This window comes from Callorhinus ursinus, unplaced genomic scaffold (genome assembly GCF_003265705.2).
Source record: "Callorhinus ursinus isolate GAN/ISIS: 27379988/994484 unplaced genomic scaffold, GSC_fseal_2.0 scaffold8, whole genome shotgun sequence".
In the NCBI taxonomy this organism is placed as follows: Eukaryota; Metazoa; Chordata; class Mammalia; order Carnivora; family Otariidae; genus Callorhinus; species Callorhinus ursinus.
The window spans coordinates 61021579-61037073 of record NW_027397070.1 but is presented as its reverse complement, the minus strand read 5'-3'; the positions used below and the strand labels follow the sequence as shown (position 1 = coordinate 61037073).

At 54.0% G+C, this 15495-nt stretch overlaps 1 protein-coding gene across 6 annotated transcripts in view; it reads left to right on the top strand.

Annotated features, from left to right (window-relative positions):
• CCDC88C (coiled-coil domain containing 88C) overlaps window positions 1-15495 on the top strand; it is a 125604-nt gene that overhangs the window by 91249 nt on the left and 18860 nt on the right. For 5 of the 6 annotated variants that reach the window (XM_025869467.2, XM_073895774.1, XM_073895771.1 and 2 more), the window contains 8 exons: window positions 166-307; window positions 1145-1333; window positions 2933-3094; window positions 4322-4599; window positions 7565-7708; window positions 9894-10080; window positions 11840-11985; window positions 14455-14544. In XM_025869467.2, the coding sequence (XP_025725252.1) occupies window positions 166-307; window positions 1145-1333; window positions 2933-3094; window positions 4322-4599; window positions 7565-7708; window positions 9894-10080; window positions 11840-11985; window positions 14455-14544 (1338 nt within the window). The remainder of the gene's footprint in view (window positions 1-165; window positions 308-1144; window positions 1334-2932; window positions 3095-4321; window positions 4600-7564; window positions 7709-9893; window positions 10081-11839; window positions 11986-14454; window positions 14545-15495) is intronic. The other variant, XM_073895770.1, reaches the window with a different exon arrangement.

The following is a 15495-nucleotide window of genomic DNA, read 5'->3' as shown; positions in this document are numbered from 1 at the left end:
GGTTCTGGGTGATGGGTTGTGGCTCGTACGGTTCTTCTGGGCCAAATGCTGCAGAATTACAAAGGAAACCGGCTCAGTGGGGGAGACAGGTGTTGGAAGCTGGGAGATTGGGAGCTTGTGGGCAGAAGAGACAGATAAATACTACTGTATATTTGTATTTTTCAGAAAATTCAGTATTTCGGAGAGCAGAAATGAGTCAGCGTTAAAAACAACATTAGCCATGAAAGAAGAAAAGATTGTGTTCTTAGAAGCACAGATGGAAGAGAAAGCCAGCCTGAACCACCAGTTACAGAATGAACTCCAGGTGGTAAGATGTGATCGATCCCTTTCGGGGCCAACTGTGAGTCCCAGCCGTTGAGGTCCCCACTTCACCTTCTCCAGCCCCTCACCTGGGTAGCAGAGGGGCCGGGCCGCTGGATGCCCGTTTCCTGGAGCAGATGTGCTGACCCACGGGGTTCTGATGGGGGCTACCATCAGAATCCTATGCACCGGGGCTGGACGGAACCAGAGTGAATCAGAGGCCTGAGGGCAGAGGAGGCCACATCCAGAGCTATGTTTAGTCTGATAGGCAGGATCTGGGACACTAATGAGAACACATGTGAGATTGTGAGCATCAGGACCAAGCAGAGGCCTAGAGTCTCATGGGCACCCTCAAATGGGACGGGCATGGGTGCATAGGGGCTCGGTCAGGATGTCCACTCCTGGCACATACATGCTTTCCAGCTCTTCTTTTTGAAGCACTGGCACATTTCTTGGCTGTGTGATTGAATAAGGAAATCTAAAAAAAAACAGTTCTCGAGCTGGAAGGGTCTTTATAACATCCCCTGGTCCGTATTCACCAGGCTCGCCTCCATTTTATGGAGTAGGCAGCTGAGGCTCAGGGAAATGAGAAGACTTGCCAGGGTCATGTGGCTAAAGTTGGGACTGAGGCCGATTTCTGGAAGGATGGGGGAGCACAGGATGGGTTCTGTGCATTCCTCACAGAGCAAAAGCCGGGTGTTGGGCTTATCCCTAGTGCCAGGTGAGGGTTTAGGGATGCTGAGGAATCAGATTTGCTGCAGGGCTGTCCTCTAGCTGTGAACATGGAGCTCTGAGCTGGCCTCTTCCTGCGCCAAGTCTGCTTTCCTGTTCCCACACCCTGCAGCTGAAGACAGAGTGTGAGATCCTCAGGCAGAACCGGGAGGAAGGGAAGCACTTACAGAACTCTTTCAAACACCCTGTGGAGACTTTGGTCACTGGTCACCAGGGGAAGGAGTCCTGGGGGCCCAGCCACAAGGAGGCCACCATGGAGCTGCTCCGAGTGAAGGACCGGGCCATCGAGCTGGAGCGGAATGTGAGTGGGCTGCCCCTGCTGCCTTTGCTCAGAGAGAGGGAGAGAGCGAGCCAGTGTGCCCTATTGATTGTCCCATTGATAGGCCACCATTTGGGTAAAGGACCCAGGATGCCAGAATCTGCTGAGATTTATCCAGATCTAGTTGAATGCTTTTTTTTTTTTTTTTTTTTAAGATTTTGTTTATTTATTTGACATAGAGCACAAACAGGCGGAGAGGCAGAGGAGAAGCAGGCTCCCTGCTGAGCAAGGAGCCCGATGCGGGACTGGATCCTAGGACCCCAGGATCATGACCTGAGCTGAAGGCAGATGCTTAACTGACTGAGCCACCCAGGCGCCGTTTCTTTAGTTGAATACTTCTTAAGTTGTTCTGGCAAGTCCTACAAGCTCCTTTTCATTGGAGATCTCTTCGCCCTGTCTAGTGGAAAGGGGTGGATTCACGTTTTCCCCACAGCGAATCCGTCTGCCTGCCCATCAGACTTGGCCTGTAGTTTGTACACCAGTCCTCTGTCTCCACAGTGTTTTCCCGGGGGTTGACAAACCATGGCCCGCCGCCTCTTTTTGTCAATAAAGTTTTATTGGACCAGAAACACGCCTTTTGTTTACATACTGTGTGGGGTTGTCTTCCCACCGTAGTGGTGGCAGAGGTAACTGGTTGGAATGACGCCCACATGCCTGGCAAACCCCCAAATTCGATCTGTCCCTTTACAGAAGATGTTTGCCAGTGCATGTTTAATCCCCTGAATTTACTTGACTCTGCCAACAACCTTGTGAAGCAGATAGTGAGGATTTTCACCATTTGACAGCTGAGAAAGCGGAGACAGAGTTTAAGAGACTCGATCCTATGGGGCGCCTGGGTGGCTCAGGTGGTTAAGCATCTGCCTTCAGTTCAGGCCATGATCTCCAGGTCCTGGGATAGAGCCCCATGTCGGGCTCCCAGCTCAATGGGGAGTTTGTCTCTCCCTCTGCCTCTCCCCCTGCTTGTGCTCTCTCTCTCAAATTAGAAAATCTTTAAAAAAAGCAAGAAAGACTTAACCCTACCTCCCATGCTAGCGACAGACAGCACCAGGCTACAGCCCACATGTCCTGGCCCCGTTGGTGGCGTATTTTACACAGTAGTCTTTATCGGTCTCATGAAACAACTCATTTATTCTACCTGCTGTCACTCCTGAGCAGGGTGAGGTGTGGTCACAGGCTTTGACTCCCTGTCCAGTGGGAGAAGCTCACAGAAATGCACTCTCGGGGTGTTCAACAGAAAGCATTAAACAGAAGCATTAAAGAGAGAAGAGATGCCTCGGCTTTAACCCCAGCTCACCTTGGCCTTGCACTCAGATGCTCAGGTTGGAAGCAGTGTCCCCATTACGTGCATGCATTTCTGTCTGGAAAGCACATACCAAAAAAAGTAGTTCTCTCCTCCTACCCCTACAATTCTGTTGATCGTCTTTTCCAAGAGAGAAACATGTTACTTCTCTTAACCTGTGGACTCTGGCTTTAGACCCCAAAGTGTCAACTCTTCAAGGTTCTTTACAGCCCCCGTGCCTGGGGCCGGTGAGCATTGACCGAGCTGGTGTCTGATGGGCCTTCTGCTTCTGCCTCCCCTAGAATGCGGCCCTGCAGGCTGAGAAGCAGCTGCTCAAGGAACAGCTACAGCACTTGGAGACCCAGAACGTGGCTTTCAGCACTCAGATCCTAACGCTACAGAAGCAGAGCGCCTTCCTGCAGGAGCACAACACCACACTGCAGACCCAGACGGCCAAGCTGCAGGTGAGCGCTGTGCCTCGGGCCCTGGTAGGGGGCGGCGGCGGGCGGGGGGGGGTGGTCCTCTGCATCTCCTGGAGACCAGCCCCAGCATGCTGGCTCCTCAGGAAGCCAGGCTACGCATGGGAGGGTGTGCAGTTTTGTTTTGTGTTTCATAGGCTTATTGGAAACGGGGGTGCCTAGCCTCAGGATCTTTGAAGGTAGTTCTGGTGTGTAGCTGTTTCCATGACTGAGCGTGTGAGGGCAGGGCTGGGGACTCGGTTTCTCTGCTTTGCCTTGTAGGGTTGCCTGTTTCCCAGAGTCTCTTCCTTGAGATTTTACTAGGAATGTCTTGGAAAAGAGATCCTGGGCTCAGATACATTGAGCTCAACAGAGTTAACCAGGTTCATTTACTATAAAACCTGGCAGAGCCTTTTTTTAAGCTGATGGGAATTTTGAATCTCCGTGAGGGAAGTAGGGGAGGAAGTGGCTGCCAGGCTGTTGGGAGCTTCTAGCAAAACTCACGTCCCGTGCCATCTATTTGAGGATGTTGGTTTTTATTTACAGTTAACAGATTGTGGGGAAATGAATTAATCCTTCATTAATGCTGTTTGTGAGAAAAGTGTTTGAAAATGTGCAACGTGGGTCAGGACAGTAAACAGGAAACTATTTGGCAAAGCGGCTGTGGTTGGTTCTATTAAAATAACAGACTAGGAGACTGGTTCATGGTTTTGGTGGTGGTGGTGGTGGTGGTGGTGGCAGTGGTGGTGGTTATGCCTTTGTCTGGTTTTGCAGTTGGTCATTCTGGCCCCACAGTGAATTAGGCAGTGCTCCCTGCTCGGTTTTCTGATGGTTTGGGATGTTGTTGGGCGGTGGTTCTGTAAACATCCGTTAGGTGAGGGTGGCTGGTGGTGGTGTTCACGTGTTCTCTATCGTTACTGATTTTCTACTTGTCCTAGAAAATAGATGTTTTGAAAGTGGTCAAAGAGGGCGCCCCAGGAGCTTCTCCTGAGAAAGGACATAATTTGCCCCAAAAGGTCACCATTGGGGAGGGGTGCAGGACAGAGCCCCGTGTGACGGTCTGATGAGCCTCTTCCCAGAGCAGTTCCTGCAGTTGAGAGAGAGCCATGTTGGCGGCGGGGTGTCGCCTGCCCTGAGGGTCCCCGGGGTCTTGCTGTCCACCTCCGGTGTTGGCGCGGTCGCCGCGCGTGGGGATGCTGGATCTGTGAGGCAGCCTCTTTTCCCTCTCGGCAGGTGGAGAACTCCACTCTGAGCTCCCAGAGCGCCGCGCTCACCGCGCAGTACACGCTGCTGCAGAACCAGCAGACGGCCAAGGAGAGCGAGAACGAGACCCTGCAGCGGCAGCAGGAGCGGCTGACGGCAGCCTACGAGGCCCTGCTGCAGGACCACGAGCACCTGGCCGCGCTGCACGAGCGCCAGTCCTCGGAGTACGAGGCTCTCATCCACCAGCACAGCTGCCTCAAGACGCTGCATCGCAACCTGGAGCTGGAGCACAAGGAGCTCCGCGAGAGGTGCGTGTGGGCGTCTGGGGCACCCCTGGGGCTCGCATCCCTGCCCGGGAGCCTTCCCCGCCTTCCCACGTTGTCCGGGGATCCCCGAACTTTCCCGAAGGGAGGTAAAATCGGGAGTCACGCTCAGCGGTTGAGAGTGTGTGCAGTTGGAGCCTGAGTGACAGGAGAGTCCCTCTGTGGAGAAGGCGAATCCCTGCTTCCCTGAGGACCCCCGCCACCTCCCTCCTCCTCTCCAGATCGGGCATAAGGAGGACGTCCACCACCACCACGGCCAGTCCACTGCGACGTGCTTACTTGGGCTTCCCGGGCCTTGGTTTCCCTATCCAGCTGTGGGACGCTGGCTTTCCAGCCTTCAGTTGTGGCAGCTTTTGAATATATAGAAAGCAAACAGAACAGTAGAGTGAAACCCCCAGGTCGGTTTCAGCCATACCCCTCTCTCTCCACCTGCCTGCCTTCCTTTCGTTTTTTAATCTAAAATTTGCATACGTTGAAATGGCCAGATCTTCACTTGTGTGCTCTTGACAAATCCAGGCTCGTGGGTGTCTAGTAAGTTCGGTCAGCTCAGGTTGCCTGAGCTCCTGCCCCGGGCAGGCCCCTGATGGCCCCTGGCCCCCCAGGCAGCTGTGGCAGGACCCGGAGTCTGGTGGGAGGGGGAGGGATGGTGTGCACCTGACTTGGACACAGGAGGGAGCCGTGTCTCTGCAAAGGGGCTCGGGCATACGGCTCAGGCGCAGCGTAGGAGGGAGCGATTTACCCATGTCCTGTGCCTGTCAGGGGTCCCTGCAGGCGGCCTTTCCCTTAGCTCATCTGGATCACTGGGCTGGCAGAGCGCTGTGAGGGCGTCTGATGAAGCCAAGGGCACGGCAGGGGGGGGGTGATGTTCATTAATTCACTCACCCACTGCTTCCTTTTTGCCTCTGTCTGGGCTCCTCTACCTGCTTTACCCACCCAGATCTCCTTCCTTCAGGGGCTGTTGAGGCACCTGCTCCTAGGAAGCCAAAATCAGTATCTTCTGCATCCAGGCATCTCCATCTCCACCCTTCTCCAGAGCCCGTCCCAGGTTCATGTGACACGTAGCGTGTACTGTGTGCATGATGCTGTGTCTGGACGTGGCAGGGGTCCTCTCCGGTTGGCTCAGGAAGTGGAGCAAACAGCATTCACTGAGCTCTGAAACGAGCTCCATGCCCACCACTCACCAGGCCACCTACGTGTCTTACATTAACATCCTCTTATATGTTAGGATACCGCCTCATGATATTCTTAATGTCCGTTTAGAAGGGGGAGGGTTTTGCAGGTGGAATGTGGACCAGCTTGAGGGAGGAGTTGAGCGTTGTTTTCCATCTTGTTCCTGGTCAAAACAGTGGGCTGAACTACTGTGGTACTTGAATTTTCAAGTTGGTGGGACAGATGTCTGGAGGCCCCTTTGGTCTGTCTGCAGCAGGGCTGTGGGTTTGGAAATGTAGGTACCTGGAACACAGTGGTGATGGCTCTGTATTCACTTCATTTGACACTTAAATTAGATGCTCATTTCCTAATCCCCTTCATAAATATTTGCTGCGTGCCATGCCTCATACCTGGGACTCGCTGGTGAGCGAGACACACAGTTTCTGTCCTGCACTTGGGTGGTTACTAGTGGTTACAGTTATCCCTGGTCAGTGGGCTTTTCTAAGACATTACAGTAGGGAAGCAGGATTTGGGGAACCCTAATCATTTGCCCGTGGCCCTCATTTGTCAAACCTGGATGACTTGACACCACCTGAACAGCTAGACAGGACCTCCACTTCCAGCTGTACGCCTGTCCACATTGGGGCAGCCTCCGCCCTGTGGCTAAAGACCGCATGAAAGTTTGTCCTTGAACAGCTGCCTGAGCACGTTTCTGAGTTTGACTCCCCGACAAGTCCTGGCTCCAGTCAGACGGTTCGAGTGCGGCTGCTGTGGGGGTGGGGGGCCAGGGGTGGAGGTGTGCAGACCGGTTGGGCACCCTGGTCCTACTGTCTATGAGTGTGAACAGCTCAGACAAGGAAGGGGGTCTGGAAAAGAGGGTTTCCCTGAACGGGGACAGCTGAAAGGTGGTTCGGCAGTCACTGCCTTGGACTTGAGGGAGATCGTGAGTCCTGTGTGGACACGGATGTTTCCAGCAGGCAGGAGGGACAGCCCCGGCTGGTCAGGAGCTCATCCTCCTGTGCTCTGCTGCCCTCCAGAGCCGGCTGTGCAGTAACCACGGAGACGGGGGCTGGAGAAGGAGAGAAAAGTCTAAGCAGGGGGGAAGAGGGAGGGCTGTGGTTGGGGCTCCTGAGAAGGGGGGGGGTGTGCACGTGTGTGTGTGTGTGGACGGACACACACATGCGCACGTGCATGCATGAAAAACTGGCCTCTGGCAACTGCGAGGCCCCCTCCAGGCAAGCCTCTGTCCCCGCAGCCAGGACAGACCAAGAACAAGGAGACTCAGTTCTCAAGGGGAGGAGGGGGGAGGGCCTACCCAGCCCCCAGCGAAGAGGGATTAACTGCTATGTGTGGTGGAATTCGGCTGTTTATTTTGTGGTTTCTTTTAGATCTGTTTGTGCTTAGTGAACCACCTAGTAATATATTTATGACTCCCGAAGTGAAGGGCTCCAAGTGCAGAAAACAGAGTCTTGGTGTGCCCAGGTGGCCAAGGGAGGGAGGGCTGCTTTGGCAGGGAATCCAAGGGACCTTGGAAACTTGTCGGGTGGGAAGAAGAGGACTCTGCTGTGGGGCTAGAGGAGATCCCTGGCCCAGACAGCTCTCCCAGCCTCCATTCTCCCGTTCTTCTGCCCTGCCTCTCGCCCCGTCTGTTCCCTGCCCCGTCCCCCTCCACTTTGCAAAGAGAAGCCGCCAGAGGAACCCCATTTTCTATGGGAGGCTTCATAGTCTTCCAGGGAGTTCGCTCACTGGAGGAAAAGAAGGCCCCAGGCAAGCTCCGAGCGGGTGTGTTCCCCTCCAACAGGCATGACGGCATGCTGAAGCGTAAGGCAGAGCTGGATGAGCTGGAGAAGGTTTTAAACACCGAGAGGGAGGCTCTGCAGCAGGAGCAGAGGACGGGCGCCATGGCCGTGGGTGAGAACCAGCGGCTGCGGGGCGAGCTGGACAGGTAAGCACCAGGAATCCCACCCGGCCCCGTGCAGGACAGCCGCCATCTGGGATCTCCTGTGGACCAGCCCAGCCCCACCGCGAGAAGGTCCGCAGAATCCCCTGGCAGTCGTGTGTTTTTACAAACCCTGTTGTGTTCATAGCTGGGGGGCACAGGCTCAGAGGGGCCTCTCACCGGTGGCTGGAATGGAAGGACCCAAGGGACACCTGGAGATGGCGCCTTGTATCCAGCATGGACCCTCCTCTGATGCTGGCCACATGGGCGATCTCATGAAGGACACACTGTTGATCCACATTATTCACACATTCTCTATTCGTGAATTCACCTGCTTGCTAAAATCGCCTATTTGCTAAAATCATCCCCAGATTGATACTCATGGTGCTTTCACATAAGTGCCCGGGGTGGTCTGATTCTTGAGTCCCCCGGAGACGTGTTTCCAGCTGAGGGCAAACAAGGGTGCTCTGCCTTCTCACTGTAGTTTTCATACTGCGAAGAAGCATATTTTTGTAGTCTATTTGGTGCCATGGTGTTTTCATATTTTTGTGCTTTTTGGTGGCAATTTCGCTATTTTTTAAAGATTTTATTTATTTGAGAGCACAAGCAGGGGGAGAGGCAGAGGGAGAGGGAGAAGCAGGCTCCCCGCCGAGCGGGGAAGCCCGATGCGGGGCTGGATCCCAGGACCCCGGGATCATGACCTGAGCTGAAGGCAGATGCTTAACTGACTGAGCCACCCAGGCGCCCCTGCAATTTCACTATTTAAAATAGACCCCGAGTGGAGTGCTGAAGTGTGGTCTAGGGCTCCTCGTGCAAGGCTGTGACAGCCTTCTGGAGAAAGTACACATTCGAGAAGCTCCATTCAGGCATGAGCTACGGTGCTATGGCCATGAGTATATTATAAGAGGTGTCTTTAAACAGAAACCCCGATAAAATAAGGAATGTCTTGATCCCTTTGACTAAAATGTAACCAGCGCTTGCAGGAACGTATACCCTGTGCTTTTCCAAGAAGCCATGGTTCGGTATCCGCCAGTCCAGTGATCATGGGGACTCTATAGAGCATTACTACCTCGAATAACAAGAATCCACTGTACAACTGGTATCCCACCCACCCAGCCCCCCTTTTTTTAATAATAGATAAGGAAACAGGCTCAGGGATGAACTAACCTGTTCAAAGTCAGTGCTTCTAGGGAATGGCAGAGTCAGGATGTGAATCAGGTCCTGTCTCATCACAAAGGCATGACCGTATGAAGCTGTTTCCTCTCCACGTCCTTGCGTGAATGTGCATACTCGGGGGCCTCCAGTGACCCAGGAGGCCGGGCTCACGGGTGCAGGAGTGCTGGTGACAGGCCGGACGGGGACATGGGGGTACACACCAGCCGAAGGCTGTCAGCCGGCAGGCAGGCCGGGGCTTTCCAGCTCATTCTTTCATCTTACGCTTTTTTCTTAAGAGAAACTGGACATCTGAGTGTTGATGTGAGACCTTCAGGTTTTTAAATGTTGGCACACTGACCCATTTAAAGGAAGTGTATAGGGCAAACAAGACACAGCTGTGTCCAGATGAAGTCCGTGAGCCTCTGATAATTTGAGCCTTCGGATACAAATCTTTCCCCTAAGAAGTCCTGGTTGGATGATAGTTATGATTATGATAAATTTAGTGGATTTCCATAATACCCTGGCATCTCATACTTTATTCATCTCAGGAGTTGAAATTAGAAAGGAGCTTGAAATTGGGAAGAAGAGCTGAATGTAGACACGATTTTGAAGCAAAAATGTCCTGCTTCGTTGTTTTTTTTTTGTTTTTTGTTTTTTTTAGATACATTGGCTAAGCAAAATAGCTTATTAAAATGAAAAAAAAAAAAAAAGGTTAAAGCCGAACCCTTTTTTCCAAGTACATATGCAAATACGCCAAAACTTTAAATGTAAAAGAGATCATCACAGTGATGCTCTGTGGGAGCAGGTGTCTGAGCCTGCCCACGCTGTCTCCCCCAGCCCAGCGTGGGGCATCAGGGGGACCCTCACAGGACCCCAAAGAACACAGTTGGAAAACTGCTCATTTTGTTCAACCCTCTCCTTTTACACCTGAAAAACCTGAGGCCCAGGGAGGCTGCCCTCTTGTGTCAGGTTGCACAGCGGGGGGGCAGAGCCTGCCATGCCCTTCAGCCCTTCGCCTGTGGCTCTCCGCCCCCAGGGTCAATTTCCTGCACCACCAGCTGAAGGGGGAGTACGAGGAGCTGCACTCCCACACCAAGGAGCTGAAAACCTCCCTGAACAACTCACAGCTGGAGCTGAACCGTTGGCAGGCCCGGTTTGATGAGCTGAAGGAGCAGCACCAGAACATGGACATCTCGCTGACCAAGCTGGACAACCACTGTGAGGTGAGGCCCCGGGACGTGGACGAGAGCCCTGGGCCCAGTGGGGTGGTGATGGGTCCTCGTTGGTGTTGGCGCTCGAAGACCATGTGGAAGGTGGTACAGGGGCCGGGAGGGAACAGAGGCATTTGAAGGGGAGACGGACACCATGATTGGCAGGGATGTGTCAGAAGAGAGCTTTCCATCTGCCCTTTGCTTCTCGCAGGGTCAGGGAAGTACATGAGAACAGCAGAGGACGGTCTTCTGTCCGTCCCCTCGGCTGTGTCTACACTTGTCTCTCGTCTTTGCAGTTCAGTATCCACACTGTTCTAGAGAAGTGGCATGAATGGCTGACTTGGGCTCCGGATCCCGGGGCAGCTCGGATGGAGCTCACCTGGGAGCGCCCCAATTTCCGGACAGGCAGAGCTATCCCTTGTGGTGCGTGAGGTTGGAAATTGTCTTCTTAATAAGCAGCAGAACCATCTCAGTTGAGATCATAAGCAGATCCCAGGACAGAGAGGACGGGAAGAGTGCCTTGGTCCCAACCCCCTTCAGGACGCCTCAGGGATAGCAGCGTCCCCAGGACACAGCTCCTCTTGCCTCTCGTTTGTCCAGAAACCCTCTCAGAGGCCTTGTCCTTTGAGCTCCTGGTAGCCGTGTGGGACATCAGAGCTGAGGAGACCGAGGCCCGGGGTGCACAGATGCCCCCTGTCCCTGCTGGGCTGGGGCTGGGGGCGTGTGGAGGAGGGGAGGGTCGGACTCTCGGGCAGAGGAAGCCTCAGCCACCGCGGGCTCTGTTGTCACAGGGAGGTGCTTTAGGATTTCTGAGGAGGCCCCAGACCGGGGGGCCTCCAGTCGTGGGTGGGAACTCGGGCTGTGTGAAGCCCAAGCTTGGGATTTCCTGCTACCGCAGCCATGATGATATTCTGGGGCAGGAGCTGGAAGCACTTAGCCCTCGAGTCAGTCAGGTCCAGCCCACTGCCTGTTTTCGTACAGCTGTGAACTAAGATGGTCTTTTACAGTTTTAGTGGTTGGGAGAAATCTCAGAAGAACGATAGTTTGTGGCAAGTGGAAATGATCGGAAATTTAAGTGTCCATGATTGGGATGTAGCTGCACCTGTGTGTTTGCATGCCATCCCTGGCTGTTCCCCGGTGGTGGTGGTGGTGGCGGCGGTGGTGGTGGCCGCCAAGTCGGGACCATTGCAACAGACACACACCCCCCCCATGCAGCCTGGAAGGCCTGAAATACTTAAGTGTCGGGCCCTTCACAGAAAAGGTGTGCCCACCCTCTTCAAGAACAGAGCTGCCCAATGGAAAGCTAGTGCAGGCCACATACCTAAGTTAATGTTTTCTAGTAACCGTGTTAAAAAAGTAAAAACGGGGGATTCATTTTAATAAGTTATTTTGTTTAGCCAACGTATCTAAAATATGACCATTTTGACATGTGACCCCCCAAAAACCTTAATGAGATATTTTATGCTCTCTTCTTTATTATTATGAAGTCTTCAGAATCTTTGTATATTTTGGCACATCTCGGCGCAGACTGGCTGCATTGTAAGTGCTCCGTGGCCGCACGTTGTTGGCGGCCGCCAGATCGGACAGGGCAGGTGCAGAGGGACTTCGGCTCTCCCCAGGCCGCTGACTCTCTCAGTCCTTGCAGGTTTTCACTGGCAGAGGAGTGGTGCACATCTCTGTGCCCGTGACCCTTCCCTTGGAAGCCGGATTCCCAGCAGTGAAATCCTGGGATCACACAGTGTTTGAAACGTTGATTTGATTTGTGTTTTAGCTGCTGTCCCGTCTCAAGGGGAACTTGGAGGAAGAAAATCATCACCTGCTGAGCCAGATCCAGCTGCTGAGCCAGCAGAACCAGATGCTCCTAGAGCAGAACATGGAGAGTAAGGAGCAATACCATGAGGAGCAGAAGCAGTACATGTAAGGACTCGTGTGGGAGCGATGCCTGTAGACAGAGGGACTCTGGCTTCCCCGGCCCCGTGCCAGGACCGGTGACATTCTGGGCAAGGAATGGCCCCTGGACCCATTGGTGTCCTGAGGGCATGGGGACAGACCACCTTACCAGCACATCCTTCTCTTGACGTCTGTGGAATGGTTCTAGGTTTGTGCACGTGTGGTGGTTGGCTCTTGTTTGCTCTTCAGAGACAGTGCCTACCACTAGAAGCTTTGGAATCTGCTTTTGGAATTAAGCTTACTTTTAAAAATAGGACTGTGCCAACAAGAAGTATCTCAGGGAAAGAACTCAAATGGAAGGCTGAGCACGGGTGCCATAACTGGCATCTGTTATCTCTTTGTTCCCCTGGATTACTGGAAAGTGGGTTATTGTCCTCCCTCGGCTGGGGTTAGTGAAGTGCCCGCTCTGGCATGAGCCCCCGTGAGGTGCACAGAACCTGTCCCCTGGGAGCCAGGAATGGGTAGGGGTGGTGGGGTGTGTGGGGGGCGTGTCCGTGCCCAGCAGCTGTTGAGCTACGTGGAAGGCAACATGGTGATGGGAGCTGGGGCTCTGTTGCTGACATGGGATGGGGAGAAGGCAGGCAGGTAGGGGGACCCGAAGGTGGAGCCCAGCGGTGGTCTGGGTGCTGAGAACATCAGGAGAGAAGGCTGGAGAAGGAGGCGGGCGCTCAGCTGACGAAGGCTTCTGTGCCCAGCTCATGAGTTGGGATTCGCCAGGAAGTGTTAAAGGATGCTGGTCTAGCAGGGCCTAGGAAGCTGCCAGAAACAAGAGGTCAGGAGGAAGAGCCCCGGTACAGGAAGCTTCGTGGTTTGGGAGTCAAGTCATTCAAGATACATCTCATGGATCCTGGGTGATGTTTAAGCCTCGTGCTGTGGTGGTTGAACTGTCCTTCCTCATGAGTGGGACCGGCGGGCCAGCACTGGGAAGGCCAGGGGAGACGTGCTGGCAGAGGGACATGGTGCAGTGAGGGCCAGTAGCCCGCTGGCCATGCTCCCCAATGTAACGGTGCTTCTTCGTCAGTTTTCTGGCTTCACCTGCTCTTGTAGAGGTGCCGGCTTACCACTGACTGGACGATGGTTTACACTGAAAACCATGGGGTAGTAAATCTGGGGTAGATACAACCTTTGAAGTTGGCTCTCTCAAATCCAGCTGATAAAAACTGCCTGCAGGGGTTGGGCATGTGCTAGCGAGGAGAGTAGGAGTCTGGTACCCACGGGGGATGATTGGATGATGATTTTGCATTAAACAGTGGAGAACGCCAGGAAGTTGGCATAAGAGCACCATTCCGGGCCCTGGGAGGGGTGCAATGCCAGCTCTCTGTGAGTTAATGTGCACTTCTGGGTCCAGACAGCCACGAAAGCATGCAGAAGGTAAGGCCAAGCAGAGTGGGGTTTCATGGTCGGGGCCAGAGGTTCACAGAACTGTCACTCTTCATGGAGGTGTGCATGTGTGGCAGACTCAGCCCCCCGTTCGGCTGGAACCCCAACAGCCTCACAGCAGAGAGGCCTGAGCACTTACCTCTGGTTCAGAGGCCTCCTTTTTGGATGAGGAGACCAGGGGGTGGTGGTGGCCTTTGGGCGGTGCTGATGGAGTGCTCCACCCCCGTGACTCCCTGAGATAAAGCAGAAGCACGCTTTTCCTATTAGGAAGGCCAGGCTTTCTCGGGAAGCCCAGGCGCCCTCTGGCAGCCTCGGGGTCAGTGGTGTCTTGATCCTTTCTGTGTTTTTGAAAACATGAACTCGTTCCTGACATTTAGAAATCAGGAGATTTGTCTTCGTAACCTAGGTGTCCCGGCTTCTCTGAAAAAATTGGCGGATCTGCCCTGCAGGCCTCGCGCGTGGCCGCCTGACAGCGAGCTGCCAGACCTACAGCCCCCACTGGTCCCCTGCTCTTTCCAGGCCTGCTTTGCTCCTTATCTTCCCTGCCTGGCCCCCAAAAGCTTTCGAGTTTGCCCCTGTGGAAGTGTTATCAGAAACCCAGCGTCGGAGTGGGTCCAGGTCAGAGGCCTGACTTTGCAGAGCTGACTCTTTCAACCTTCCCGTCCAGCTCCCTGAGGGCACACCTCTCCCCCTCACCAAAGGTATTACTAACACACAAGCCCCGTGGCTGACCCCGAATGCCCAGTGTCCCGAATGACCTGGCCGGTGAGTCCTTGGGGCTTCTGGGAGCACGTAAGTTTTCAGGCGGTTAGGGGTTTGCTCCCTTGAGTTGACTTGCACCCAGACCGAGTGCTCCAGCCCAACTCCTCAGGGTATCAGGGCTTCCTGGACCCATGCCAGACGTTTCCATTCACACATCCCCGACTTCGTGATCATGACGGTCGTGAGCACGATGATGTCCGAATCCCAGAAAAGGTCCCGGGCTGGGCTGACAAGTAAGTTCATGGTTTTTATTTAAAACTGGATTGAGAACCTTCCTTTCCTCTCTCTTCACAGAGACAAATTAAATGCCCTGCGGAGACATAAGGAGAAACTGGAAGAAAAAATCATGGACCAGTACAAGTTCTATGATCCTGCTCCAAAGAAGTGAGTTGATTTAAGTGTCAGGGACGTAAGCCCAGGGCAGAGAGCTTCCTCGTGCGTGAGTGGAGTGGAACCGGCTCCCATCTAGATCAGCCCCCAGCTTGGAGGGCCCGTGCCTCCCGCTCTGCGGAGGTCCTCTGTGTGCAGGCCACCCCCATGACTGGAGGAGTTAGATTTTCAGCCCCGTACTCTGTACTCTGGCTTGTCCTGGGAGGGTCAGCGAATGCCAGCTGACCCTGATGAGACACGGGCTTAATTTAGCCACAGCCCTCTGCAAGGGGAGGAGAGTCTGTGGTGTGGGAGCCATTAAAGTGGGACAGAAGGGTGGCCGTATCAGATTCTGTCCCATGATTTAATAGGACACTGGAAATCACATTCCTGTTTTGGGGACAGAAGCTGGTGTACCCGGGCTCTTTAAACACGGGAACCTCTGGGCCTCACACAGATTCTTCTGGATGCCCTGAACCCCAGGGCAGCTTCACAAACTCAGTCCTTTCTCCAGGGAGAAGCAACCCCCGGGTGGTGGGGCCGGCTCGGTCCCTGGGGACTGCCAGCCTGGTGCCGCAGGGCCTTCCCCTGGTCCAGGCCTGAGCCCCAGGAGCCGGCTGTTTCTGTGTCCTGTCCCAGCCCAGTCTCAAAGTCAGGATCACCTTGGGTTCTCTGGTGAACCACAGAATTTCTGAACCCCGGTCCTCGTCCCTCTGTCTGGCAGAAGTGGAGGCCCAAATGAGGAGACCAAGTGATTTGTGCAAACACGGTTGCTATCTAGTTTCAGAGCCAGTTTTTTTGGTGATCTCAGAACACCCCCATTTCCAGTCAGCTGCAACTCTGTCGCTTACTCTTGAAATTCACTGGTTTTAATTTAAACGGCCCACTCTTCCCTCCCCTCCCCTCCCCTCCCCTCGCTCTCCCAGACTCTTCCGTGCCAGAGACTGGTTGAAGAATGTCAGCTTA